Genomic DNA, 27139 nt, shown 5'->3' with positions numbered 1-27139 from the left:
GAACGGACTTTTTCTATTTAATTATTATTATTTTTTTTTCTTCTCCCTTCTTTTTATTGTAATGACTCTTTTTTGAAAGACTTTTTTCTGTTTAATTTTTTGTAATTTTTAAGAAGGAGTAAAGCTTTTTTCAATTCTTTTTCTCTTCCTTTTTTTTTCTTTTCCCTTTTTTCTTTTTATTATAATGACCTTCCTTGGAGGGAGTTATGATTTTTGAAGGAATTTTTATAATTTTTTAAGAAGGGCTAAAGGTTTTTCTTTAAGATGGCTCCAAAGCGTCCAGGGATTTCTACAGCTTCTAAATCAACAGTTTCACCCTCTTCTGGGGGTCAGCTAATAACTATGAAGGATTTGCAAAACATGATGGGAGATGTTATAATTCAAATTAGGGCAGAAATGAAAAAGATTTTAGAGGAAAATAATAAGATCTTGAGACAAGATTTTGTTTTGGCTTTAGAAGGAGTTGCTTCTGTTCTTGAAAAGGTGAACTCCCATGTGGAAGAGGTAGCTGAAAAAGTGGACATAATGGAGGGGAAAATTGAAAGTATGGAAAAAGAAATGGAAAATGAGATTCTTATGCTTCAATATGGACAAATGGAATATGCCTTAAGAATCAGAGGCCTGGAAGAGTCTTTGCAAGAAGATTTGAAAGAAATGGTTGCAAAGGACTTTGCATTGATTTTGAATAAAGAAAAAGAGGGAATACTTAGTGAAATTGAAAAATTATTCAGGGTTAACTCTGTGGTGGCAGCACAGAAGAATCTGCCAAGAGATGTGGTAATTTATTTTGGTAAAAGATCCTTACGTAATCAAATTGTGCAAGCCTATTATAAGAAGAGATTTCAAATTGCTTCACAAGATGTCATAATTTTTAAGGAGATCCCATCTAAAATTTTAAGAAGAAGAAAGGAGTTTGCTTTTCTAGTAAATGAACTTAAAAAGAGAAAAATTCTATTCAGATGGGATATTCCGACTGGAATGGTGGTGAACTACCTGGGGACATGTCATAGACTTAATACTGTTTCTCAAGCAAAAGATTTTTATACTTCGGTCCTGGGGGTATGTCCATCGCCATCTATTAGGTCTCAACAAGTCCAGATTGAGGAGCAGAAGACAACTTGTATAGTACATAACTCCAAAGAAAAGCAGCAACAGAAGAAGGTTAAGGAAGTTTCATATTCAGCGGTCTCTGAATCTCTGGGAGATGTTGGACCTACAAAGTCTTTGGAGCAATCTTCAAGGGTGGCTCTGGGAGAAGTTAGACCTACAAAGTTTTTGGAGCAATCTTCAAGGGTGGAATTGCTGCCTGAAATTGAAATTGGGAAATTTCAGCTTGAGGGGCACCAACAAGAGAGGAACGGGCAGAGGATAACTTGTACAACTTACAACTGTGAAGATCAACACAAGGAGGAATTCACTGAGGAAGTTTTACAGGTATCGGTCCCTGAGACTTGTGCAACATATAAATGTAAAGAAAAAGTAACATATAAATGTAAAGAGAAAGACCAACAGAAGAAGGAGGTTGAGGAAGTTTCACAGGTACTGATTCCTGAGCTGGTGGGTCAACCAGGACTTACAAACTCTTTGGAGCGATCTTCAAGGGCAGAATTCCACGCATTTTTTTCGATGCTTGCGGGCAAGAGAGACCGATATGGATTGTGCTTATAGTAGATGCAACTGGCTATTAGACAGAAGATTATGGATATTGAATGAAAATTTTAGATAAGAAGTTTGTGTTTATAGTGGGTGCAACTGGTTATTGGAAAATTATGGACATTGAATGAGAATTTTAGACAAGAAGTTTACTATTGAGATTGTGGGAGAAGTAAAACTTATATCGTTTTTGGAAAGTGAGGGGATTTTAATAAATTTGTGTTTTGAAGGGAGTATAATTTGTTTAAGTTCCAAGTAAAGCTTAAATTTGGTTTTTAAATATTATTATTAATATTTCTAAGAGAAAATAATTTGTTTAATTAAATGTCTAGATTTGTTTAGGAAAGAAAGTAATGCTTAAATCTGTGTTTTTGGAGGAAGTTTATATAGAATGATGATTGTATTTAGATTTGTTTAGGATTCAAAAGTGTTTCAAGTTTTTAAATATTATTAATATCTTTAAGAGAAAATAATTTGTTTAACTAAATGTGTCTAGATTTGTTTAGGATTTTTAAGTTTTTTTTTTGGATAGGTGAGAAGATTATGAAGATTGAAGGAAATACGTATTTACTTTAAGTTTTTTAAGAGTATTTAGTTTTGATGGTGTAACAAAGGTTTATATATTTATTTTTTTTTGTATTAGGATAAAGAAAGAGGGAGAAATTAGATTTTACATTATAGGTATAGATATTCAAAGAAAGTAATGTTTAAATTTGCGTTTTTGGAGGGAGTTTATATAGAATGATGATTGTATTTAAATTTGTTTAGGTTTTAAAAGTGTTTTAAGTTTTTTTTTCTCAATTAAGCCTGTATTCAGCTCTGGGAAGTCCAGGGGAGGGTTTGGGAGGTTGGGTAGGAGGGGGGTGAGGTAGGGTTGGGGGGGGTATGGGAAGGGGATTTGTTTTTGTAAAATTTAAAAATTTTCAATTAAAAAAAAAAAAAAAAAAAACATTAGGAAGAATTTCCTGACAATTTGATATAATACAATTATAATTTAGACACAAAACAAGGGCAGGAACTGCCCATGAGATCTAATCTAAAGTTTGGTTGAAGACAGCTCTCTATAAAGAACATCTAGTCTTCTCATGGTGCCTTCTTTGATCACCAGAACTTTGTAATATTCTGGCAAATGGACGAAATTGCTTCTTTCTTAAATAGATGACTTTTGGAATAAATGGAGGTGTCATAAGGATCACAGATTTGGCATACCTTCTGATAACAGATTTGGCATACCTTCTGTACTCTGAAATACAAACTGTTCCTCAGACTAGAAAATGAAAAATAGATTCCCAGAAAGAGAGAGAATATTTTAAGCTGCAACTTAATGACCAATGTCAGAAAGTTTCCTACATTGGCAGATGGCTCCAATATTTCGATCTCATCCAATTCTGTGCTTTATTGATTTATACAGAAATGTGTGGCCATAAACTGCTAGCAGTGGCCATACTAACTGTAGAATTTTGAGAGTTGCAACTATTTGGAGAATGCTTAAGATTCTTTACTTATAGATTAGATATGAGAAATTCACTTTTATTAAAATAAGGAGTCTTGCATTATCTTAAAAGGTCTAAGCAATTATTACAAAATTAGTTTTTGTAGACTGCAGTTCATTTTTTCAGTTGAAACAAACTGATCATTGTTTGTCAAGCTCCCAAATAGTCCTGTTCATTTGGGCAACCCTTTCCATGAAGTTTTCTACTTTTTGTCATTTTTTAAAAAACAAAGGAAAGGGACATTTGAAATTTCTCTTTTCTCCTCACCCACAAAGCTTTTGCAAGTCAGTGTTTAAAAATCCAACCTAATGACTAATACTTTCAATAGTTGTGGCAATCACTGGTAACCATCATATTGCTTCATCTTCATATGGTCCAAAAGTTAGAAAAATCATTCCTGCTTACTTGTTCTTTGCATTCATCATTGTAAGATTACTCCAAAATTAAAGCATGCAGCACTTGAACAAACTTCAAAAACCGAATTTGCAGTTCCACTGGTTGAGCGTTTTTATTAGTTCATGTTTTCCATTTGCCTTCAACATCTTGCTTTGCTGATACCCTTCTAGAATTTCACTAAGTTAGAGCTCCAGTTGGCAAGTAATTAATTTCGGGATGGCAAATATGTTCTGCTCAGAGACAAGAAGTGGTAAAGAATGCCACTTTAAAAAATGGATATACATATTTATACCACACAAAAGGTGGCCAAGTGTGCTGTAGAAAATAAAAAAAAAATCCATTTAATCTAAATATAAACAAATTTGATTATTTAGACCATCATGTAGCTCCAATATGTTAATATACTGTAATAGAAACATGGGATGCACTTTTTAAGATAAGGTTCTTTTCTTGAAAAAAAAGAGGAGAAATAGCTAATTTTGCAATAAAAATAGAGCCAAGCACAGTCTGATGTAACTGAAAAAGAAAATGCTAAGCCTATAACTTTTATCTGATATCATTCTGTAATAAGAATTCTGTAATTGCACTTAGAATTATCTAAAGGCAAAATTTACATCTGGAATATTCTTGAAGCCATACAACAGAAATTTAGTAAAGGATACAATAACTCATATCAACAGAAAACAAAACTTGTCGCAATATGGCAAAAATGATGGGTGATCAATTGGTCCCAATTTAATTTATAACACAGCAAAATGCTTGTGGTGTGCCCAACACAGTACAACAAATCCAAATAAAATGCCTGAAATTCTGATGTCTGTTTTAAATAACATCCACTTTAAAATACTAATTTTTAAACAATGCTATAATATCTTTGGCATCGTGTCAGTTCTAAATCAACGTTTTGCCATGAATTCATTCCTGGCCCAGAAAAAAGGAGCAAATCTGATTTTTATTGTGGCACACAGGACTTATTTTTGCATTCAGTGTTCAACAATGCCAATTATATCTGACAGGCCAGCTGTTAGTCCAGTTTTCAGAAGTAACTCCAGTCCAGAACCACAAAAATGATGTCAATGGTGGTATCTGGCTAACCTCGCCTGGCCTCCAAAACTGAACAGCATCATGCCCAGCTGATACCCGGAGAAAGATCAGCAATGACTCTGGATGCCACCCTCCCCCTGCCCCCCCCCCCCGGAGCAACTGGCAAGCCATTTTTGCAATGTCCCAAAGATGCTTTTTCCACAAGGCAATTGGACTTTCTTGTTTTTCTTTAAAGATGTTTTGCTTCTCATCCAAGAAGCTTCTTCAGCTCTGACTGGGGAATGGAAGGATTTATATTCCTTGCAGACAGCTGGTCATTTGCATTCTTTTAGAGAGTCGTTGAGGCCTCTTGGAGGTTTTTCTGTGTCCTCAGGGTCACTTGAGTAGTGCGAAAGGGTGTGGAGCATTCTTGGAACTGCTGAAAAGACAGTGTTGTGGAACTGTGCTATATGCAGTATGTTTCTGTCCTGTGTCCCTTCACTTTTGAACCCAGGCACAGACTGTGGGGATGAGTCTGAGTTGTCTGAACTCAAACTGAAGTGCAAGTGGTGCTGTCATCTGCAATTTTTTTCTGGAAATTAATAATAATAATAATAATAATAAAGTTGGAAGGGACCTTGGAGGTCATCTAATCCAACCCCCTGCTTAGGCAGGAAACCCTATACCATTTCATATTCTTTCATACTCCTGCTCCATTTGAAGGGTGTTCATCGCAAAGTGCATAGCTAAATGTCTATGAAGATTCTCAGTCATCTAGGCCATGATTGTTCCAAAGGTGTTTTCAAGAGGCAACTAAATTTTGTTTTTCTTTGATGCTGTTTTGCTTCTCATCATGACTGAGAATCTCCATAGACATTTAGCTATGTGGGAGTATGAACAGATTTCCAGAAAAAAATTGCAGACTACAGGACCATTTGCACCTCAGCTTGAGTTGCAGACATCTTCCCACAGCCTGTGCCTGTGTTCAACAGTGAAGGGACACAGGGCGGAAACATCCTGCAGATAGCACAACTCCACAATACAATCCTTTCAGCAGTTCCAAGAAGACTCCACACCTATTTGCACTACTCAGGTGACCCTGAGGATACAACTAAATCTCCAAGGGGCCTAAAGGACTCTCTAAAACAATGCAAATGACCAACTGTCTGCAAAGAAATATAAATCCTTCCATTTCCCACCATCCAGTCAGAGCTGAAGAAGCTTTTTGGATGAGAAGCAAAACTGTCTTCAAAGAAAAACAAGAAAGTCCAGTTGCCTCTTCTTGAAAAAGCACCTTTGAGAACCATGACCTGGATGACTGAGAATCTCCATAGACATTCCACTTTTACAATGACATCCCTGAAATTTCATGGGTTTGTCTGAACTGAACTCAATTTGGTGGCATTCTTAGGTTCAGATGTTCCTGCAAGGCTTGTTGGTGGGGGGATGTGGGGGATGGCTGGACTGCAGCTTTTCATTCGGACAACCTGGGATTGCGAGGAATTTGAAATTTAGCACTGCAAATCACAGGAATGGCCATGCACGCCCCATTAAAAGTTAGACGAAAATTAGCCATCCTGAACTTTGAGGGGCTGCCACAAAGAGAAGAGGGAATCAACCTATTTTCCAAAGCACCTGAAAGCGGGACAAGAAGCAACCGATGGAAACTAATCAAGGAGAGAAGCAACCTAGAACTAAGGAGAAATTTCCCGACAGAACAATCAACCAGTGGAACAACTTGCTTTCAGAAATTGTGGGTGCTTCATCACTGGAGATTTATGAAGAGACTGGACAACCACTTGTCTGAAATGATGTAGGGACTCCTGTTTGAGCAGTGGTTGGACTACAAGACCTCAAAGGCCCCTTCCAACTGTTATTCTGTTAACTTCACACTGGCAGGCTCTAGTCTAGAGCTACACCGCGGATATTCACGATTAGCCCATTGCGGGACTCAGAATTGTAAACGAGGCTCTAAACCAGGGGTAGTCAACCTTGGCTCTTCTATGACTGGCTCAGGAATTCTGGGAGTTGAAGTCCACGAGTCATAAAAGAGCCAAGGTTGACTATCCCTGCTCTAAACCGAATAAAAGTAGTTGCTTGCAGCACCACCTTATATTTCCCGCTTACAGTCGAATCGCGGGCGCCAGGTTCGGGAAAGCAGTTCGGCCCCTTGGACTGGGCTACCCGCTCTTTGAATTACGTCATATTTAAACCCGAATCACGTCGCGCCGCAGCGCTGTGTCAACTCTTAGCCCCGCCCCACGCCTGGCAAAAGCCCACCCACTTCTGAGATGATTCTGCCTCCACCGCTCTCCGAGAAGCAGCTCCCGCGATGCGAGTTTGGGCTGAGTGCTTACCGTAGTTACCGGGACGCGCATGCGCCGGCGGGAGCCGTGCTTCTGAAAGTGAAGGCGTAAGGACGGCCTTGAGTCCGTAGGGGTCAGGGAAGGCACTTCCTCCTGCTTGGTGTCGGGCGTGAGTGTCCGCGGCGGCCTCCTGCGCGGTTCTCTGCTTCCTGCCCTTTGGGGGACGCTGGGTTTAGTTCGACACTGGGACGGTCCACAAAGAAGAGTCTAGGGACACCCTTTGCGCTCTGGCTGTGGCGGTGCATGCAGTTGATGGGCTGGTGGGGCCCTGGCGGCGGGCGGGGGAAATTAGTTGGGGCGTCCGTCTATTTTGGGGTCCTCGCCAGATGCAGCAGAATCGCTCTGGGTGGGAACTGGGAGCAATGAGACCAAAAGGATAAGATGGTTTTTGGCTTACGACTTACTTTCTTCTCTCCATTGCGGTTGGTTAATTACGGCGTACTGGCCCATGCGAATCCTGCAAATTATAGATTATTTCTAAACCACGATTAAGGAAGCTATGGCTGTCGCCAGGATTGTAATGCAGGAAGTGGGGAGGGACCATATTTGCTGAACGGATTGCTGCATTTTGGATGACTAGCGGAATAAACATGTCAGCAGGTTAACTCTGTACATGTCACGCTGGCAATTAACACCAGCTCCCAAAGTGTAAGATTGAAATTTCATCTGCAGATGTGGAAAGAAAAGATACGTTGTGCATCCATATTAGGAGTCTGCAAAGCTTTAGGAGGCAATGCTTTGTATCTACTAATTGTCTTATTGTTAAAGCAGCCACTTTATGCATAGAGTTGCGTTTCTGCTGCAGAAACGGCTTCCATCTGTTTCTGCTGCACCTGTGCATATAGTAACAGCTGCTTACACCTTCTGGAACCTTGCAGCTTGATTGCTTTAATTTGAAAAGTGGCGCTTTATGAATTTTGCCCTATTACTGAAAATCTCTTTCAAAACCTTTATAGAGCCCTAGGCTATACCGCATATTATGTATCTCTAACAAATAAAACAATTTCCAAAGAAATTGGATCTATAAAAATGCTTTTTCTGTTATAGAGAACACTTTGTGGTTGCAATTCTTGTTCTTGTTAATATTGTGATCATAATAGCAAAGCCTTAATTTCCCTTTCTGTTTTAGGAGAAAGCTTCAATATGTCTTCTAATTTGTTGCCCAAACCACGAATGAGAGATCTCCTGGGAAGACTTGCAAGAAGGAATTTTCTGATAGGAGTTACTTTAATAACAGGAAGCTTTTTTTCCCTGGAGGTTAGGATTTCTTGTATTAAAACTCAATATAAACCAGATTTTTTTTCATTCTTAAGTGTAATTCCTATATATTTGGGCAAAGTCCTGCAAAATTACAAATAGCCCTTGTTTAATGACTGTTTGGTCAGCTTCTGTTTGCAGTTATGATGGTGCTGAACAAACGGTAGTTATAGTCAATACTTGAAGCTGTGACTGTTGCAGTGCTCTCATGTCACATGTTCAAAATTTGAGTGCTTAGCAACCTGGCCAGACTTAAAATCCCAGGGTCTGCTTCAACTCCCCCCACTATATTACCATCTCTGCCCTTTTGGCTTCTGCACTTTGCTGCCATCTACTCTTGCTGCTGCTTCCAGGGTGACCATTGTCATTTTCTTCCTCTGGTCGGGGTGGTGGTGGTGGTGGTATCAGTGCTGGGCTTGCCACCACTATCTCCTTGGCTGCCAGTTTGAAAACAAAGTGGGCATAAAACTTGGTGTGTCTCAGGGCTCTGCAATCAGGTCTTTGCCATGACCCTTCTGCAGGGTACAGAAATAGAACTTAGATCTTCATGATTTAAGCTTTGGTTCTGCTGTCTGAAGAAGAATGTCAGTTACCTTCAGCCAGCAGCTCTTTCAATCAGTCCCCAGAGATGAGAGGGAGTCTTTTTGACAGGTGGCAGCAGCTTGTAACCTTCCCTGCTGGCTTTCTGTTTTGACTTTCTGGGAAAACCGGCAGAGGAGATTGTAAATGGCAATAACATGATCGTAGAGCATTTGACAACTGATTGTGTGAACAGGTTTTCAAGTGCCCAAAATGCATTCAAGTGACTGTAGGAGGTGGGGTGTGTGTGATATTTTATGCCAGCTGGAAGTGCTTTGTGAGTTATATAGCACCATTTCTGAGACCATAACTACAAATGGTCTTGTAAGTCGAGGACTACCTATACAAGACTTCAGTTTCTAAGCGGTGTCATGTATTTTGTTTAATGGCTGCTTCGTTTAGCAAGGAGAATTCCAGTCCCAATTAGGGTCATTAAGCAAGTCCCAGGTAAATAGGTACAGAATTGTAGTCTTAATGGTGTACACCTTTTTCATCAATTGCATCACTGTTTTCTCAATGTTTTGTAAACAATTTAAGCTGCCCATGAGTGCACTGTTTTCATAGATATTGCTCTCATTTAAAAAAAATGTTTTTGTTCAGTATTTAATCGAGTTGCTTGTTTTAAAGCCTTGTAATGGTAACTTTTTTCTCTTTAGTATTTTTTCATTCAAGCAAAGCAAAATCAATACAGAGATTTCTACAAAACATTTGACTTCAAGAAAGACTTTGAGGACAAGAAAAAAGCAGGAGTGTTTCAAAGTGTGCAGCCCTAATGACATCTAATAATCATAAGTAAGCAATTGTTCAGCTTATGTTTCTTTTAAGTTAGATTAAATAGTATAGCATAGCAATTAAAGTGCTGACATTGAGTGAGACACAGGTTCCAGTTCTCCCTAACTAGAAGCCACCTGGTTGATCTTGGGCCACGCATTCTCTCTCTGTCCTGACCCAGGAAGTCAAAACACTTTCTGGGAGAAAGCAGTGGGAGACCACTGAATTGATTTGTGGGTTGGGTGGATTAAATCACTTTCACATTGTTAGCAAAGAAATGGCACAGACCTGTTACTAGTGCATATTGAAATACAAAATAAAGGTTTGTAATTCAGCTAAAGCAAAGTAAAATCAGATAAGTAGATTTATTTGTTTTAACTGAAGTCACTTCTCTGATTCTTTGTCCATTGATGATGATGTACTTTTTAAAATTCTAATGTTCATGTGCTTTTTTGGAAAAATGTAGCCAGTTTGATTGCTGCTAATTTTTAGCAGTTTTCAAATCATGCTGTTAGAAGCTTTACTATTAAAGCACAAGCTGGCTAATTATGTTTACAGTGGCATTTCATCATATGAACAAATTTTAGGGTTATAAGCCTTTGAGCTTCATAAAAACCAATATTTTTAAGTAACTTAGATAAAATGATATTTTGCATATTTTCAAAATGGGAAAATAGATTCTAGATTCTTAATAACTTTTTTTTTTCTTTTTCAGAACTTCCTTTTGGAGACAAAATAATCGAATATTGTGATCAATAACGATCACCTTCAGTGCTGGTCCTGCTACATTGTGCTAATTAAATGAAAACTGTCTCAAGAGTGTGTCTGGGCTTCTTTCAGTTAGTAGCAATCAAAGCTCACAAAGTACTGCAGTGTTCCATCATCATCAGAATTGGAAGGGACCTCAGAGGTCTTCTAGTCCAACTTCCTGCTCCTCGGACAATGTGCTAGGCTGAAATAGTAGAAATCTTTAAGTTTTCTTTCTAAAATAAAACACTGAGAGGAGAGGGTGTGTCAAATCTAAGGGAAAACAGGAAAAAATTGGATATTGGGATCTTTTAGTTTCCTTTCAGTAGCAGTTAAGTGGCAGTGCTGGCAGTTGGAAGCAATTTTTTTCTCTCCTTTTGTAGCTTCTGCTTCGCAGAGAAGTGGGCAAAAAGGGTTGTTTTCAGTGTCCATGTGAAGGTCAAGTGTGTAGCACCCACATTTTACATTTACCATTATATTTTTTTTCTCAGAACATTTATTAGTTGAGTACCTTGCAGACAGAACACAAAAACAGGATTATTTTCCTTTTGTGATAACATAAATGTTTTAAGAATTGTTGTTATTCACAAGAGTTCACTTTGTAACATGTTATGGAAACGTGCTGCATAGCTGTGGGCGGGCAGATGCAAATGGCTGCTTTATGCTCCAAGAGTTATGCTACAGCAGACTACTAGCTTATCTAAGTTAGCAGTAATTCTACCATGGCCATTCAGAAATTTAGGGACACTACAGGTTTATTGTTGGAATTATTGGCATATTGCACCCTTCTTGAACATTTTGATAAGTAATATATGTATATTATTACTATACAAGTAATTAGTAAAAGGATTTTGTTGAACTGGTTGCTTGCTTCCCGATCCAAAATCTGTTCTTATTAGATATTGCTGGATTTTTTTCACCAAGTCTTTAATTTTTCAGTAGTTGCCTGCTGTTACTCCTCAATCTGCTAAAACTTTGGGTTGCTCTTATCAATATGCTGTCTTTTTAAGAGATTCTGGTGTTAATCTGACCATAAGAGGGAAAGAAAAAACTAGCAAACAAATGAACTTGTGATAAAAAAATCTATGTTGATAATGCATCCAGATAATTCTGTCGGACATTGGCCCATCTAGCCCAGAATTGTTGCTTTCTGAGATAAAATTATCAAGCATTTTATGACAAATAACTTATTTCCTGAGTTGAACATGGCTACTTTAAGGCAGGTACATCTCTGAATACTCAATGAATTTTTAAGAACTTTTCAAGTACATTAGAAGCTCTGTTATTGTTGAAGACATTGAGGAGTCTGATAAGGAAATAGCCAAATGATGAACGAGTGACTCACGGGTTGTCTAGTCCTTATGTAAAAGTGTGATTGAGTGGGAACTCTGGCCCAAGTCGTCTCTCCCTGAGCAGCAAGGCCCTCTAAGGATCATTTATGGAGGTAAACATATAGTGTGCAAAATTAGTATAGAACCTAATTATTTAATGCTTTCAGTCTTCATATTTATACACTGCAATCTTTAGAATAATTCTTTATAGTTAAATATAATTACATATATATTAAATCTAGTGTGACTATACTGATAGTTGAGTTACCCAACAATGCAATATGTTTATGATAGAACAGACATGTCAAACACCAGGCCCGGGGGCCAGATGTGGCCCGCGAAGTGGTTTCATGTGACCCGTGAAGCCATCCTGGAAACAGGGAATGGCCCCCGCTGCCTTGGCCCTGGCCCAGGCCGGCTGGGAGCCAATGTACAATTTTGTGGTGGTCATCTATGCTGAAACGCATTCAGTCTTAGCTCCACAAGGCCGTCTAGAAACAGCGAGGAACCAGCCCTTGCTGTGTCGGCCCCGCCCCCTGGGTGCATGCTGGGGAGGTGTCACCCTTTGTGAGGAATGAAGAAATGGACCATGCCTTGGCGCTTGCCCCAGTCCCACCCCCTTCTGCCAGAGACCCTCAGATCTGTCCCACTTCTGCCCAGGCCCCCACAGGCACCCTTGACGCGAACGATGTAGAGCTGGCCATGCCCACCCAGTAGGCCACACCCACTCCATGCCCACCCAATAGGCCGCTCCCACCCGGCCCCCCCAAGGGCAACCACAATGCTGATGCATCCCTCAATGAAATTGAGTTTGACACCCCCTGTGATAGAAGCACAATTTGCGTCTCAGATTTCCTAATCCACAGTACGGATGCCATAGAGATTCTAGGATTCACCATCTCATGATGGTAAATATCCAAGGGACTGCATAGCTTGCTATGAACTGCTATGAACTATGGGAATGGTCTTTAAAGATGACCTTGTTTTTTGAGGTCTCTTGCAGGACAAGGAGGACATTTTTCTGTGTTGCTCTCAAGTCATACTTTCGGGCAAGCCACTCGGCTTTTTCTTTCTGCTTTGGTGAACAAAAGATATTTTTCTTTAGTCAAGTGTTTTCTGCCTTGATTGCGATTGTTAACATTTTCAGATTGTAAAATAACAGGTTTTTCTAAAAATAAAATAAAATTGTTAGCTGCCCAAAATGTGTGCTGGGCAGGAAAGTGATATTTAAGTTATATAAATAAATATTATGATTAGCCATGCAACTAATTAGACTCTTAAAAGTCAGTTGCAGTATAGGTGGTGTTCAGAGCTTACAGGGAAGATACATCTCAGGGAGATTTTAAAAAGCAACTTCGTACAGTGGAACCAATAGCTATTGTCAGAACTGTAGCTAGGTCAGCAGTTTAATTGGATTTGTAAAGCAATTACTGCTATAATTTAGAAGAGCTTTAAACAAATTTGTTTGGTTCACTCTGGCTATAACCTGTCCTGTTTGTGCTAGTTTATTATTTTGGCATTTTATAAATGCATTTCTTTTGAATCAAATTGCTATAACAGTACTGTCAACAGACAAAGTGGCAATATAACTCTTTATTTCTCATGAAAGATTCAATTATAAAATACAATAGTTTAAAGCAGTGTAAATAAACAATGACTACTAGTCACATAAACATTTAACAAAGGCTCTACCTAGTTTGTACTTAGGATAAACCTAGTTTTCAAAGGCTGAATATTTTAAAAATGGAATACATAAGATGTGACAAAATCAAAAGAGCTTTCAAAATCTCTGTGCCTAGAAATGTACTGGAAACATTAGTGAAAATTGGCTAAAGCATAGTTTAAATTCAGTACCTAACTTCAGCATAGTTTTGTAGTGCAGATTGGCCTTGGACAGATTAATGTTGAGTTTTTGCCTTGAAAAGCGGAGCAGGAGGTTAGAGTGGGGAGGAAAAGAAATGTTTAGGACCAAAAATGTTAAATAAAAATAGTTAAGAGCCCATAGCAAACACACTTTTTGAAACTAAAGCCTGCTGATCCCACTTCAGTCTACATTTAAATCTAATAGCTGTTTTATGCTGGTGATTCTTCTACAGTTCAAAGTTGAAAACAGATGTTGAAAACTCTATAGAAAAGATACATCTAAAAACATCCACTATTAATATACTAGAGCTCTCTGAAAAATTAGATCTGCACAAGAAATGAGAAATCTGATAACTGAACCAGTAACACAGCTGTATGGTCTAAAATGGTTTGGACCCATATCCATGAATTTTACTTTTTTTCCTGGGTGATGATTTAGTACAGAGTTCTATGTTACAAGTATATATTTTTCTTAAGAATCTCCCATTTAACCTTCCAGTGCAAATGTAATTGCTGAATACTACAGCAATAATGAAACCAGGAACTAGTTTTACGGTTTACTGAGCCCTTTCCAGTGGATATATGGGTTTAACTTCAGACAATGGTGGCAATGGGGCTATATGAGAATATACACTGGCTATTAATTTGCACAGTTAAAAACTCAGATGCTTTTAGAGCATGGGTGTCAAACTCGATCGCATCATTTTTTTGCCTTTGTGGAGACGATGTGGGCTGGCCAGCATGTGATGCATCTGGCCTGCGGGCTGCCAGTTTTACACCCCTGTTTTAGAGGAAACTACATCTCATAATATTAAATAGCATTTTCAGTGATACACTGAATCTCTTATTTTATAGAAAACTATGAGACAAACAAGAGTTTCAAGTTATGTATACTTCTTAAACATGGCTATATAGGCTTCCAGTCAGTCATGTATTTAGATGAGCTGTCCCTATAATGGCACCTACCTAAAATTGCTGCAACTACAACTGTATGACTTGGAATTATGGGAACCGAAATTGTATTTGCTGTGGTGCTCTAGTGTAATAAGTTGATCAAAATGAAACTGTTAATAAGACCAAGGTGGCAATTGTTATGTTACTTGGATGTAACTCAATGGATCCTACTTTGAGTAATGCATCATGGGTCAGTTGATCATTTAAATTACCTTCTCATTTTTGGTATTCATGGCTAAACAAAAATTGTAAAGCTTTAGATAATGCAAAATTACTGGTCCCACATTAATAGTCCATAAGAACTCTTGCATAATTATACATTGTTAAAGAATTGTAATAGCATATACATTCAACAATCTTCGGAAAACATTGCTATCTTTTATGGTAAACAAGAAATCTCATAAATTAGTATTGTCACCAACTTGTTCTTCAGACTAAACAAAGGCACTAATTTATATTAAGGACTGAAATCCTGCAAAATCTCAGTCAATGAAAATTAACAGAATGGGTCCGGAACCCTAGGTATCACAATTCCCTTAGCACACCTAAGTACTTCCAAACTGAATAGAAAAACTTATTTTGCTATAGGTTGGGCCAGTTACAGTACAAATTTCAGCCCTGAGCAAGTTTTTAAAGCTAAGTTCTAAATTTGCTTATAGTAACTGGCACCTCTTTAGAAAATGAAGAAAAAGACAAGAATATTATAATGTTCATTCTGTGCATTCTGTCAATCTTTACATATTAGTCTTCCTATTAAAAAGAAAATAAATATTTTCACTGTCATCTTACAAGGTTGCCAATTTCTGTTTACTGACAGCTCTCTCTCTCTATATATATATATCTACGTAATTCTGTCTCATAAAGGAGACTACAGAATTCATCTCTAATGTACTGAGTGCAAAATAGATCTTCTTTTTAATGTGCTAGTTCAATATCCCAGCGCACTTAAGTTTAAACTCATCTGTTTTCATGTGGTGTGAAAAGTAAAGTTCTTCTTAGGCAACTGCATAGATAGTACTTTAAATCTGGAAACATTTCAGCAGAGTGTTTTCAGTTAAATCCTCTACTCAAAGCTTTATTTTTTACCATAGTAAACTTGCTGATGAATACATGAGCAAAAATGGGATTAACCAGGTATTGATAAGTCTTTAATGTTGCTGGAACCGGTTCGGCAGCTATGAGAGGTGCTGTGTTTTGTACAGACACAGGGACAGTAACCAAGTGGTAGGATGCTTTTGTAATGTAGTCAACAAGTCTGTTGTACTGTTGTTCGGACAACCTCTCTCTGTTTCCATCTGCCTGAAATCAGAGAACACAGATTTATTGAAATGGGCAGTGTATTGCTAATAAAATTTTTAAAAAATCATGATTGTTTTTAAAGACTACAAATAAAATAAGTCTGGAGCTTTACCTCCAGATCACAAGACACTCTCTGCTGTTTGAGCTGCACCTTCAACAAATTGCTTTGTTCACCATCTAGCAGGCATTCAATCTCTGTCACTGGGAATGCCTGTTGCTGTGTATCTTCATCAATGCTAACCACAAACAGCACTTCTGAGGTAAGGAGTAAGCATCCTTCGTGTTCTTGGCCTGATCCACTCACAATTATCACATCCAGGGCCATGAAGACCTCTGGTCTCCCCAGTGATTGAAGCATTTTCCTATTAAAAAAAAGGTTCAAGATGAACATGCATTCACCTGATAGTCAAAATTTCTCAGTAAAGTTGCTGCTTTTTTTTTCTAAAGAAGCAGTAGCATTACACAGAAACAAGAGTTTTGCAAAACTTGCTATGATTTTAAATCCCAAAGAGGTCTTGTTTATTTTGTAATACTCTCAAACCTCCATCTTCTGCAGCCAAGCTGACCTAATTGATGGTCACAATCACATCTCCTTTGTCCAATTCATTTCTCATTCCAGCCCTGAATCCACTCTAAGGAACTGGAACTGGAAATTGGAACCAAACTGAGAATAAACTACTGTAGCAGTTATTTCTGGAGATGTCCAACATTTGGGCAAAGGCAACTAAGTAATATCTTTCATAAACAAAGACAGGCTCGCATCAGATTTCCAAAGCTCAAAGGACAGCTGGTTTTCAGAGAGGGCCTCTGCTGAACTTTATGTTTAGCATTCCTAAATATTCTGCTGTAAGTCAGCCTTTTGCTCCGTTAGCTTGAGCAGGAGCCAGATCTATTAATCAACACTTGGGGTATAGAAATGAGTCAGTATCCAGATAATTTACCAGACATATTTGACGTGGCTGTTTGGAGCCTGTTCAGCATGTTGATCACTTGAAGGACAGCGCTGTTTAGGATGCTGGGAAAGTCCAGCCCCATGCAAAATACCTGTGGTGATAAAAGTGAGGCTGTTTTGGGTTTTGTTTTTACAGGGTGGGAAAATAGAAACATGTTGCAATGATGTCATGTTCTTAAACAGTCCATAAAATTGTGCAGATCCAAAGTGATGTCACATCTTTGGACATTCTAGTGGAGATAATTCATTCAATATTAGAACACAATAATCATGCACTTAACCATAATGGATTTTAGCATTAGCTAGAAATAAACAAAGATGGATCATCAGTCACAAACTGGCAATTAGGGAAAATTGAATGTTCTTGTGAGCCATAGATTTAGAAAGGGATTGCACAAGTTAGTTAAGAATGTAGGCATATCAGTTCAAGACCACAGTTAACTTTCTTGCTTAATATTCACATTCTTTCATGAGTATCTCACAATTAGCAAACATCAGCAGGTAAATTTGCCCTAGATATTGCATTTCAACATAAATTACTTAATTACTGTTAAATATGAAAACCAAATGTTATGAATTCTCTTGGGGCATCTGAATTTTGAGAAGTATCTTGTATTACAGCAGAGATCTGTAGAGCTACTTCTCTTCCTGTTTGCCCTGATCAGAAGAGAACAAAGGGGTGACTTAGCAGGTTGCTTTCTGATGGCTGGTACATTTTTAATATGTAAAGTGCATGAGCCTTATGCTGAGAAATGACAGAGTGTCAATAACTGGATGATTTACTTAAAAGATAAATGTTTTATAACTGGGATTAAAACTGGGGTGCATCTTAGAGGATAACAGAATTTCTGGATAGGGAGAGAGCTAAGCACTAATGCATCAAACATTTCTGCATCAGGGTAAAATTTATAGTGCAAATACCAAATAAATAATGCACTGGTGTTGTTCAGAAAGAATTAACTTTAATATTGAACATACACTAACTCCTAGTAATGCTCAAAAGATACATTCCAGTTGTAATAATTAGCTGATTGAGATTTTTCAGCATTATTGCAAATGAGACAGACATTGGCAGATGGAAAAGTAGAACATGTGATTACTTCTGTGTGGTCTTGTTTCCCCCATAAGGCATAAGCCCATTTGCCCATTAGTCACAAGAAAGATACTGCTCCATGCACTTCCATTTATTATGGAAAAGACTCAGTTCTCCCAGCCAATAGACACAAAATATAGAAATACAGCTGTCAGACTCTAGAACACTCTATCATTAATTCTATGCACTCAGGGCAATGTTGCATTGCAAACCCCTTTTCAAATGGAGGAAAAAAGAGAGTTGCAAAAGAACTTGACATTTTTTTGGAGAGATTGTTATTCAAAGAACAACAACAACAATAAAAGCTGTCTTCTGAGTTCTGCAAACAGTTGGCTCTGCTAAAGTTGCTCTCTAGTTTCAAGCCACTGTTTGCAGTAAAGTGCATCTTTCCATTATTTTGGGTTACTTCTCAGTTGCCAACTTTTTAAAAAAATCTAAAATCTATGTAACATGGAACATTTCTTACACAAACTTCCAACTTTTTTCTTTCTCTAGTTTTCCTAGAATCGAAGTTTTATGTACAATAAACTTCCAATTTCTCAATAACATCCGATACACATACTGGATAAACAATTATGTGAGAAAACAGCCACACACAACAGTTTCATATGTTGTTCCTCCAAAACGTCTCCAGAGAATTAGGAAATTCTTGGATGTGTATTAGCGAGCATATGATGAAGACAAAGAGTTGTAACTGGCTTCTTTTGGCTTCTTTTAAAGCTTTTTAATGCTGATGAAGAAGATGCAGAAAAACATGTGAGACTAATCTTTGAATGACACATATCCCCATTTCTTCAAGGGGTCTGCTTGAAACATAGGCCTCTAATTTTACCATTTGTCCTAATAGGATCTCCAAGATGTTTTTAGAAGCATGGAGCAGCAGAACAGAGTGGTTGGGTGCAAAATAATGCCTAAAGGTTTAGTCAATGGAAATAAAAAAGCTGGCCAGCGTAAGTGGTTAGTGATTCATCTCAAGGAGGAAGATGCTATATGAGTAATCACATTATAGCAATAACATCTACAGTGTTTGCAATTCTTGGAGACAATCTAATATATCATTAATGGAATATTGACACATCTGGGCCTGGCTCAGAGAAAGTGAGCATACTTTATATGCAGTGGTATCAAATGACCTGGTAGGAAAATTCAGAAAGCATCTTATTTTTTAAAGCAGTAAGTCTGGAAGCAGAAATAACAGCTGGCAACCGATTTGTATTATGGTTAGCAAGACAAAAGTGTGATCTTGGTTTAAATGGGCACTTAGTTTTCCTTAGTCCATAACAAACTGTGTGAGATCATCTGGGCTTTGTAGAATTTCCTCACTGAGGTAGGTAACACAACTAATTAGGAATTTATGACTTAAATTTGCTCTTTATATTTTAAGATGATTTAATCTGAGATAAAATTCTCCACCTAAATTTGCTAGTTTTGCAATGTATTTTATATATAAATTTAAAAAACTGGGTAATGAGGACTAAGTATCTGAAATAGGAAAATAGCGTAATCTCAGTAAAAGAATGTGATGGTAGGAGGGAAATTTATATTTTAAATAACATTTTAGTAATACATGCTACAATTAAAATAATACATGAAAACTACCAATGAATTTGCAACACGCTGAAGTCATACATTTGCTCAAACCTACCGTAGCCAGTCTGTGAGACTAACTCAGCTGCTCCTCCAATAGGCTTAGCAAAAACTCCCATGATTCCTTTCCCCACACCAGAGATCACGCCCTTGGCTTTGTGTCCGGCTGAAGCCTGGGCTTCTGATGTTTTCTGGAAATTCTGCATTGGCTGATCTACTATTCCAGCAATTGCACCTGGAACGAGTTTTCAAGTATTATGGAACGATATAATCTCAGAGCAAGATGAAATATTGATTTCTGAACACTTTTGCTTCATTTCATTTGAATATTATGCCATTTTGTCTAACACAGCAATAAGGGACTGACATTGGGTCCCTTTAATTCAGTGTAAGAAAATTTTTGCTAGTCACATCTATTTCACTTAAGAGAGCCCAGCGTTTTGAGCTGCTTCACAGATCTGGATTCCTGAGAGCATGTTATGGACCCTCACCCAAATTATTGCAGTGATGGATGTACCCAGTTACAAAACAGTTTCCCAGAAAGCAAATTCAGGAAATTGTTCCCCAAGAACCATTCTAATGGTTCTGAATATCCCATATCAACCTTTATTTTTGTCTTCTTTCTGGGTAAGTGAACATACTTCCACAGAAATCCCTGAGCTGTAGTTTCTATAATATTTGATGAGATTGCCACAGAATTCAAAACATCATTGTAAATAAATATTAAGCTTTGCAACATGCTGACTTCACATTTACTTCTTTAATTTTTTTAAAAAAAATCTAAAACAAAATTAAGTGTGGCATAGGATATGGAGCCTAAGATGTATCTATGTAGATCTGTTATTTTGTTATACATGGGTACTATATTGGGAACTAGTAGATAAATATTAAAATTTGGTTTCATAGGCGTCTTTTAAACTTCCACAATTTTTCTAAATGAAGTTGTTGAATGGCAAAATCAAATATATTATATATATTTTGCTCCTAGATTTTGTGCTTGAGAGGGGGGAAAAAATGAAACATTGACTTTGGATTTTGCTGACAAGATAGGTTTGTTGCTATAGAAATGGCTAGTACACATTAGCATGGAAAAGTAAAAAGGTGAGGCTGCAATGTTATTTACCTTATTCTACTGCGCTAAAAAGAGTCAGCAGTCAATGTTGTTTCTTTTTTTGCCCCTCTTTTTTCCTACCCTTTCCCCTCCTTCCCTTTTTTCTCCCTCATTTTTACTCTATTTTCATTTTCTTTTCTATTTTATATCTTGATAAACCTAATTTATGCTAACATAGCGAGATTTTAGACCACTATTTAAAGTAAATCTCACAAACCGTTAAGCCTTTCCTATGTCCACTATATCATTTTAACATGCCCTTATATTATAAAAATGCTCATAAACCAATGCAATCTCTAATATATTACTAAGTTTAGTAGAATTAGGCCTGGAGACTTTTGTTACTGTTTTTGTCAACACAATCATATTTTATTTTAATGTGTACAGGTCAAACTTTACAAGTGCCTTAATGACCCCTCCAGTTTTCCATATCAACAGAGAACAGCAGTTTAAATCTTCCTAAATGTAAACAGGTATGTCAGGTGGGATGTTTCTTTGATCCTGAGTTTATTCAAGCTGTGCCATACCCCAGAGATGCCTTGTAACTTTGATGGATAATTTATTTGGATCTCACTAAAAGGATAATGATTGAACAAGATGACGAGGTGTTACATTATGAATCTGAAGGGCTTATGCTGAAGATCATCATTCAGTACAAAATGAATGAAAATACTAGCTGAAACTTCTAGATCTTTTTGTAAGCCCTCCAAATATGGGTAAGAGACACTTTTTTCATCCCATATGGACAACAATAATTATATTAGGGTCAACTGCTGTTCATTGTGCAAATAAACAACAATAACAACCACAAATATTTTTGCATAAAATTATTAGGCCTTTCGAGACAATAAAACTAATTGGTAGACAGAATCTCTACCCTCCATAAGACTCACAACTAACCATTGCTCTCCGGTGGTTTCAGATTGTTCCTTGCATCCATCTTACAATCCACCCATGAATCCTGAGATGAGATGGAAATGTTTTTTCCTTCAACTGATAGATCATGATATTTTACAAAATTAAATAAATGAGTGGTAAAAATTGTATTAAAATTGCTTTACTTTAGTGGCATTTTACTAAATATTTGAAATATATTCAGCTGTTCTTGAAATGAAACATTTTCCCCTTCTAGGTCACATCACATTTTCTTTATATTCAAAAGCTATCCTTGATCCCTTTCTAGTTTGAACATGTATATTTTGTGGCATAGATATGGCATTAGACAAGTACCCATCTTCAAAGGAAGATGCACATTGTAGTTGCAGAAGATGCTAAGTATCTCACACGTGCACAGTAGTCTTCATTATAACCATATTTTATTAATTTTTTATAATCACAAATCCTTAATATTTTATCAGCAACATGTTATCTGGGTTCCAATGTTTAGCTTACTAACACATGTTAAACTTAGACTTTGGGAAAGTCTAAACCCTTGTGGCCCTGAGGCATGCCACATTCTTTATCTGGCACTTTGTCTACTTAATGATTGCTTAAAGACCACAACCAGGACTGCCACGATTGCAATCATTGAGTGAAACCATCACATGACATTTAATGACTGCTTTGCTCTATGACCAAGATTTTGGTCCCAAAAGTTTTCATAAATCAAGCACCTGTGGCTTATTAACATTTTAAAACTTTGCTAGTGTTATAATTAATACAAGGTTTCTGGCAAATCACACTTAAACAATGTACTATGCATTCTATATATTTCAGACCCTCTTTATCTGCTAGCAATTTCTGGACAAAAGAGTTTAGATAAAATAGGTGTGCCAATGCAACATGCCATCTGGGAAACAGATATACTAGCATCTTATGCTTCTCTCCCACTTTATATGTTCCTCTCCTTCAATAACAGCCGAAAAAATATTGTATTATTAAGTTCAAGATGTTTTTTTCCCATCTATCACAATGTTAAGATTCCTAAATTTGCCTTGGTTTCAGAAATAACTCCAACAAACCTTAGAATATGCAACTAGAACGTTTCAAGGCTATCAGACAAACTCAATTATGACATCAGAGAAGGTAAACCACTGAAATAAATTGTTTGAAATCTCACACACCAGAGGAGACAGGTGAAAACAGAGATTGCAAGGAAATATCAAATATTAACGGACCCATTGTTTACAGAATTGTTCACTCTGGCTGCGTTTGCGTTGAATGTGATACTTTAAAACACTAGCAGATGATAAAAGCCTGGTGCTCCTGAAAACATCTGCTTGCCTATTCATTACTCCTAAAATGCAATTTAGATTCTTTAGATAATTATATCACAAAGTGCTTGTAATTTATTTGGATAGTTAATTTTTCTGAGACTAAGAGTAGTGGGGATTATTTCAGCAACAAAGAATTTGTAAACAGAATCTCAATGCCAGTTCAAGTCTTTCATTCTGTTTAAGCAAAACAATGCAGGCAACTCAGCCTAAGCCAAATTGTAAACTCAAATTTCTTAAGTATATCTTGAGTAAAGGCAGCAATTAAGAGCAAGAAGTGATCTGTTTGAGTAAAATATAACAAGAATAACTTCAGATTTCCATCACAGTGTCTAAATCCCTGGAGGATCAAGAAGATTCTGTTGATCCAGTCACAATTATTCATGTAATAATAACAGCCTTCAAGAAAATCTTCAGAGCTAGATAAAGTCAGCCAATCTTCTATGTAGCTAATCAAAGAATGAAGGAGATGCTGTGGCTGCTGCAGCTTTCACTATATAGAAGAACCTCAATAACTGACTGATCTTTCTGAGGAGTTTTTCTACAGGACTCTACAGTAATTATGGTATGGAGTGCAGAGGAACCAATAAATGGTGAATATTGTGGTATGTATTAATCATGCATCACAAATTTTCTTATGGGATGGTTGCCCATGGCTGTCATAGATAAGATACAAAATGTATTTTTTTAAAATATTCCTTGGATAGTAGTTTGTACATGATGCTTTTACCAAGGATTCTGCTTGTTAAGATTTCAAAGTGTAATGAAATCATCTTTGTAGACATTTTCTTTTAAGATATATCTTTCTTGGCAGATTACGCTCTCTCTCTCTCTCTCTCTCTCTCTCTCTCTCTCTCTCTCTCTCTCTCTCTCTCTCTCTCTCCCTCCCTCTCTCTCTCTCTCTCTCTCCACAGATATATGCAATATGTGTGTGTGTGTGTATTTATACGTATATATCTATCTAGAGGCAAACACCTAGAGGCAAACAAAGTCATTACTAAAAGCCAACATGGGTTTGCAAAAATAGATCATGCCAGACAAATCGTATTGCATTCTTTGACCAAGTGACAAAATTAGTGGATCAGAGGAATGCTGTGGACATAATTTACTTGGACTTCAGTAAGGCATTTGATAAAGTAGATCACAACCTACTACTTGATAAGATAGAAAAATGTGGGGTAGACAGAATCACCACCAGATGGATCCGTAGCTGGCTGACCGGCCGTACACAGCGAGTGGTCCTCAATGGAATTGCATCTATATGGAGGGAAGTGTGTAGTGGGGTGTCCCAGGGCTCTGTTCTGGGCCCAGTGCTTTTCAACATCTTCATCAACGATTTGGATGAAGGGATAGATGGGGAACTCATCAAATTTGCAGACGACACCAAGCTGGCAGGAATAGCCAACACTCCAGAAGACAGGCTTAAGATACAGAACGATCTGGACAGACTTGAACACTGGGCACTAACTAACAAAATGAAATTCAATGGTGAAAAAAGCAAGGTTCTACATTTAGGCAAGAAAAACCAAATGCACAAGTACAGCATAGGTGGCACCATGCTCAATAGTAGTAACTGTGAGAGGGACCTCGGAGTCCTAGTAGACAATCACTTAAATATGAGCCAGCAGTGTGCTGCAGATGCCAAAAAGGCCAACACAGTGCTAGGCTGCATTAACAGAGGGATAGAATCAAGATCACGTGAAGTATTAATACCACTCTTCAATGCCGTGGTAAGGCCACACTTGGAATACTGCATCCAGTTTTGGTCACCACGATGTAAAAAAGATGTTGAGACTCTAGAAAGAGTACAGAGAAGAGCAACAAAGATGATTAGGGGAATGGAGGCTAAAACATATAAGGAACGGTTGCTAGAATTGGGTATGTCTAGTTTAACGAAGAGAAGGACAAGGGGGGACATGATAGCAGTGTTCCAATATCTCAGGGGCTGCCATAAAGAAGAGGGAATTAAGCTATTCTCCAAAGCACCTGAAGGCAGGACAAGAAGCAATGGGAGGAAACTAATCAAGGAGAGAAGCAACCTAGAACTAAGGAGAAACTTCCTGACAGTTAGAACAATTAATCAGTGGAACAGCTTGCCTCCAGAAGCAGTAAATGCTCCAACACTGGAAGTTTTTAAGAAGAGACTGGAGAGCCATTTGTCCGAAATGGTGTAGGGTTTCCTGCCTGAGCAGGGGGTTGGACTAGATGACCTCCAAGGTCCCTTCCAACTTTACTACTATTACTATTTATCTATATATGAAACCAACTATACACACATACAAACACAAGCACTCATACACACACACTTGCTGTAGGTTCTGTCATGCCATAACATAATTTTCTATCATTTTGATCACTTTTCTATCATTTGAAATTTTCACTGGCAAATTATATTCCAGGTAGGTATATTGCCCTATTACATATATGATGATCCAGAATTTTAACACTTGCATGCTTTGCTGAATGTTATATTAATCTTGTTCATAAATAAAAAACAGTGAAAAATAACAAACCGCAACATGATTTAATGTTATGTTGGAACTAGACCACTAACTGCATTTACACATCAAGTATAGTTTGTTTTGCTGAACTCAGAGCAAGTAAGCTGATCTTTCTATTGAATAAAATCATACTGGCTTATTTGACCAATTCCTGATTTATCTTCCTACTTTTAGTGGTTCTTAACTTGCACCCTTTGAAGGTTGATTAGCATGAGACTAGGGGAGAGCATAAAAATAAAACAAACATAAGCTAGAAAGGTACAAATTATGATTTTAAAATAAAAAATATTGTTTAGTGTTCCCATTCACACATCATTCATATTATGATATTGTCATGTGTGGGTCAAACGAAGATTAAAAAATATGAAAGTAGGTTTAATTAGTCCCTTCCTTGTAATGTCAGTACAACATAAATTATGGCAATAATATATAATATCATAAAAATATCCTTCTACTGGAGGGTAAATGAGGAAGCCATGAAATCGGCCATCTTATGGAACATCCCCCCCCCCCAAAGTTAATGTTCATGAAGTCACTCCAGACCTGGTCATGTCACTAGGATTGGGATCCCAAAGAATTGGCGATATTACGGATGATACATAGTTGCAATATTTACTCTTTCTACTTGTGGTTTGCATACTTTAATTTTTTAGCAATGGTTTAACTTTCAGTAATGATTCTCTATTTTTAAATAATTGTTTCTATATCATTTATTTAATTTGATTGTTGTATGCTGCCCAGAGTCACTTCTTAAATTTAGCAAATTATTCTAATCTAATCTAATCTAATCCAATCCAATACAATACAGTACAATAATATGCTGTGTTATATTATGTTATATTATGTTGTTATATTGAATTACAAGGCAAGAATTTTTTTTAAGAAACAGAAAATAATATTTTCAAACAAGATCCTTCTGAACTTTTATGTTTGTTTATTTCTAGTCACTTTGATCTCACAGGGTGATAATGTGGTCTCATAATCCCATGAAAGCATTTGCCAAGCAATACATATTTGTGATTTTTTTGGCTAGTAAAAAAAGTCTGTGTACATTCTTCTTTCATAATTCTAAATCCTACTTTCCCTTCAGAAATGTCTATATAGTGGTTAATTAAGTTGGCACAATGTGTCATCTTTTGCTGAAGAAATATTTTTCATCAACGTTTATTTGATATTTGAACTAGTGGTTTTCAAACAAAAACAAGCATCTAAGCTAACCTTTCCCAACTTGGTGCCCCCAGATGTTTTATAATCAAGCAAATAGAAGAGCTACGAAGCAATGGGAACATCACAAAACAACACTATTACTTTTCATTCAAAGAAATGGAACTCATGTGTCTTTCTACTATTTACAATATATTAAGGGAATGTAAGTTGCTTTGCATGAATGCACATATGAAGACAGCCAGGAACAATTCCTACAGCTGCTGCACAAATCCCCCAACCTACCCACCCTCCAAAAAACCAGTTCCTTTTAATGATTCAGATACAGGTGCTTTGTGCATGCTCCCATATGTTGCAAAGTCTTCATTCACATAATTAAAAGATCCAAGTCTTTTCCATGAGCCTACTGCATAGTGCATGCAAATAAAACAATATAATACAGGTTTAAGTATTATTCTTCTGTAACCTTTAGTTTGGGGCAGGTAGTGTCTGGTGTTTTTTGATGTTGATTTTTTAAAATGGGCATTCATCTCCATTCACCTTCAGTGAATTGTGTTAATAAACTTACTTTGCTGCAGTGATACTGAACAGAGTATTCCTTTCCCAGGAAAAGCTGTTTTGCCTGTTAACTAAGCATGAGGCAGTACTATGATCTACTCAGTCCATACTGGGAGCAACACGGGGGAGAAACAAGTTAAAGCCAGAGGCTGAACAAAATTCATTTCTATACAAACTCTCCACAGTTTGGAGCCTTGGCATCAGACAGTCATTGTTGTGAACCTGATT

General features: G+C 37.3%; 2 protein-coding genes across 5 annotated transcripts in view; one reads left to right on the top strand and one right to left on the bottom strand.

The window, feature by feature from the left end:
* Window positions 1-6884: 6884 nt before the first annotated feature.
* LOC120301509 (cytochrome c oxidase subunit 6C) lies at window positions 6885-10357 on the top strand. Its single transcript, XM_039328904.1, has 4 exons — window positions 6885-7040; window positions 8061-8188; window positions 9424-9559; window positions 10254-10357. Exons 2-3 carry the CDS (start codon window positions 8075-8077, stop codon window positions 9538-9540), a joined length of 231 nt encoding a protein of 76 aa, XP_039184838.1. The 5' UTR covers window positions 6885-7040; window positions 8061-8074; the 3' UTR covers window positions 9541-9559; window positions 10254-10357.
* Window positions 10358-13191: 2834 nt separating this feature from the next.
* Window positions 13192-27139, bottom strand: part of VPS13B (vacuolar protein sorting 13 homolog B) — a 317155-nt gene continuing 303207 nt past the window's right edge. For 3 of the 4 annotated variants that reach the window (XM_039328885.1, XM_039328881.1, XM_039328884.1), the window contains exons 59-62: window positions 19423-19599; window positions 16674-16776; window positions 15845-16094; window positions 13192-15732 (exon numbers count right to left, since the gene is read on the bottom strand). In XM_039328885.1, coding sequence (XP_039184819.1) covers window positions 15484-15732; window positions 15845-16094; window positions 16674-16776; window positions 19423-19599 — 779 coding nt within the window. In that variant the 3' untranslated portion in view covers window positions 13192-15483. The remainder of the gene's footprint in view (window positions 15733-15844; window positions 16095-16673; window positions 16777-19422; window positions 19600-27139) is intronic. The other variant, XM_039328880.1, reaches the window with a different exon arrangement.

The sequence above is a fragment of the Crotalus tigris genome, unplaced genomic scaffold (genome assembly GCF_016545835.1).
Source record: "Crotalus tigris isolate CLP2741 ecotype Arizona unplaced genomic scaffold, ASM1654583v1 scf7180000024384.25900115:4084858, whole genome shotgun sequence".
Taxonomy (NCBI): domain Eukaryota; kingdom Metazoa; phylum Chordata; class Lepidosauria; order Squamata; family Viperidae; genus Crotalus; species Crotalus tigris.
Note: the sequence above shows the minus strand (reverse complement) of the source record. Positions and strands in the feature narration are given on the sequence as shown.

Excerpts from the sequence above, each read along its gene's own strand:
- LOC120301509 (XM_039328904.1), top strand. The coding sequence starts at position 8,075 with ATGTCTTCTAATTTGTTGCCCAAACCACGAATGAGAGATCTCCTGGGA. Across the intron at positions 8,189-9,423 it reads GAAGCTTTTTTTCCCTGGAG|TATTTTTTCATTCAAGCAAA; the intron begins GTTAGGATTTCT and ends TTTTCTCTTTAG.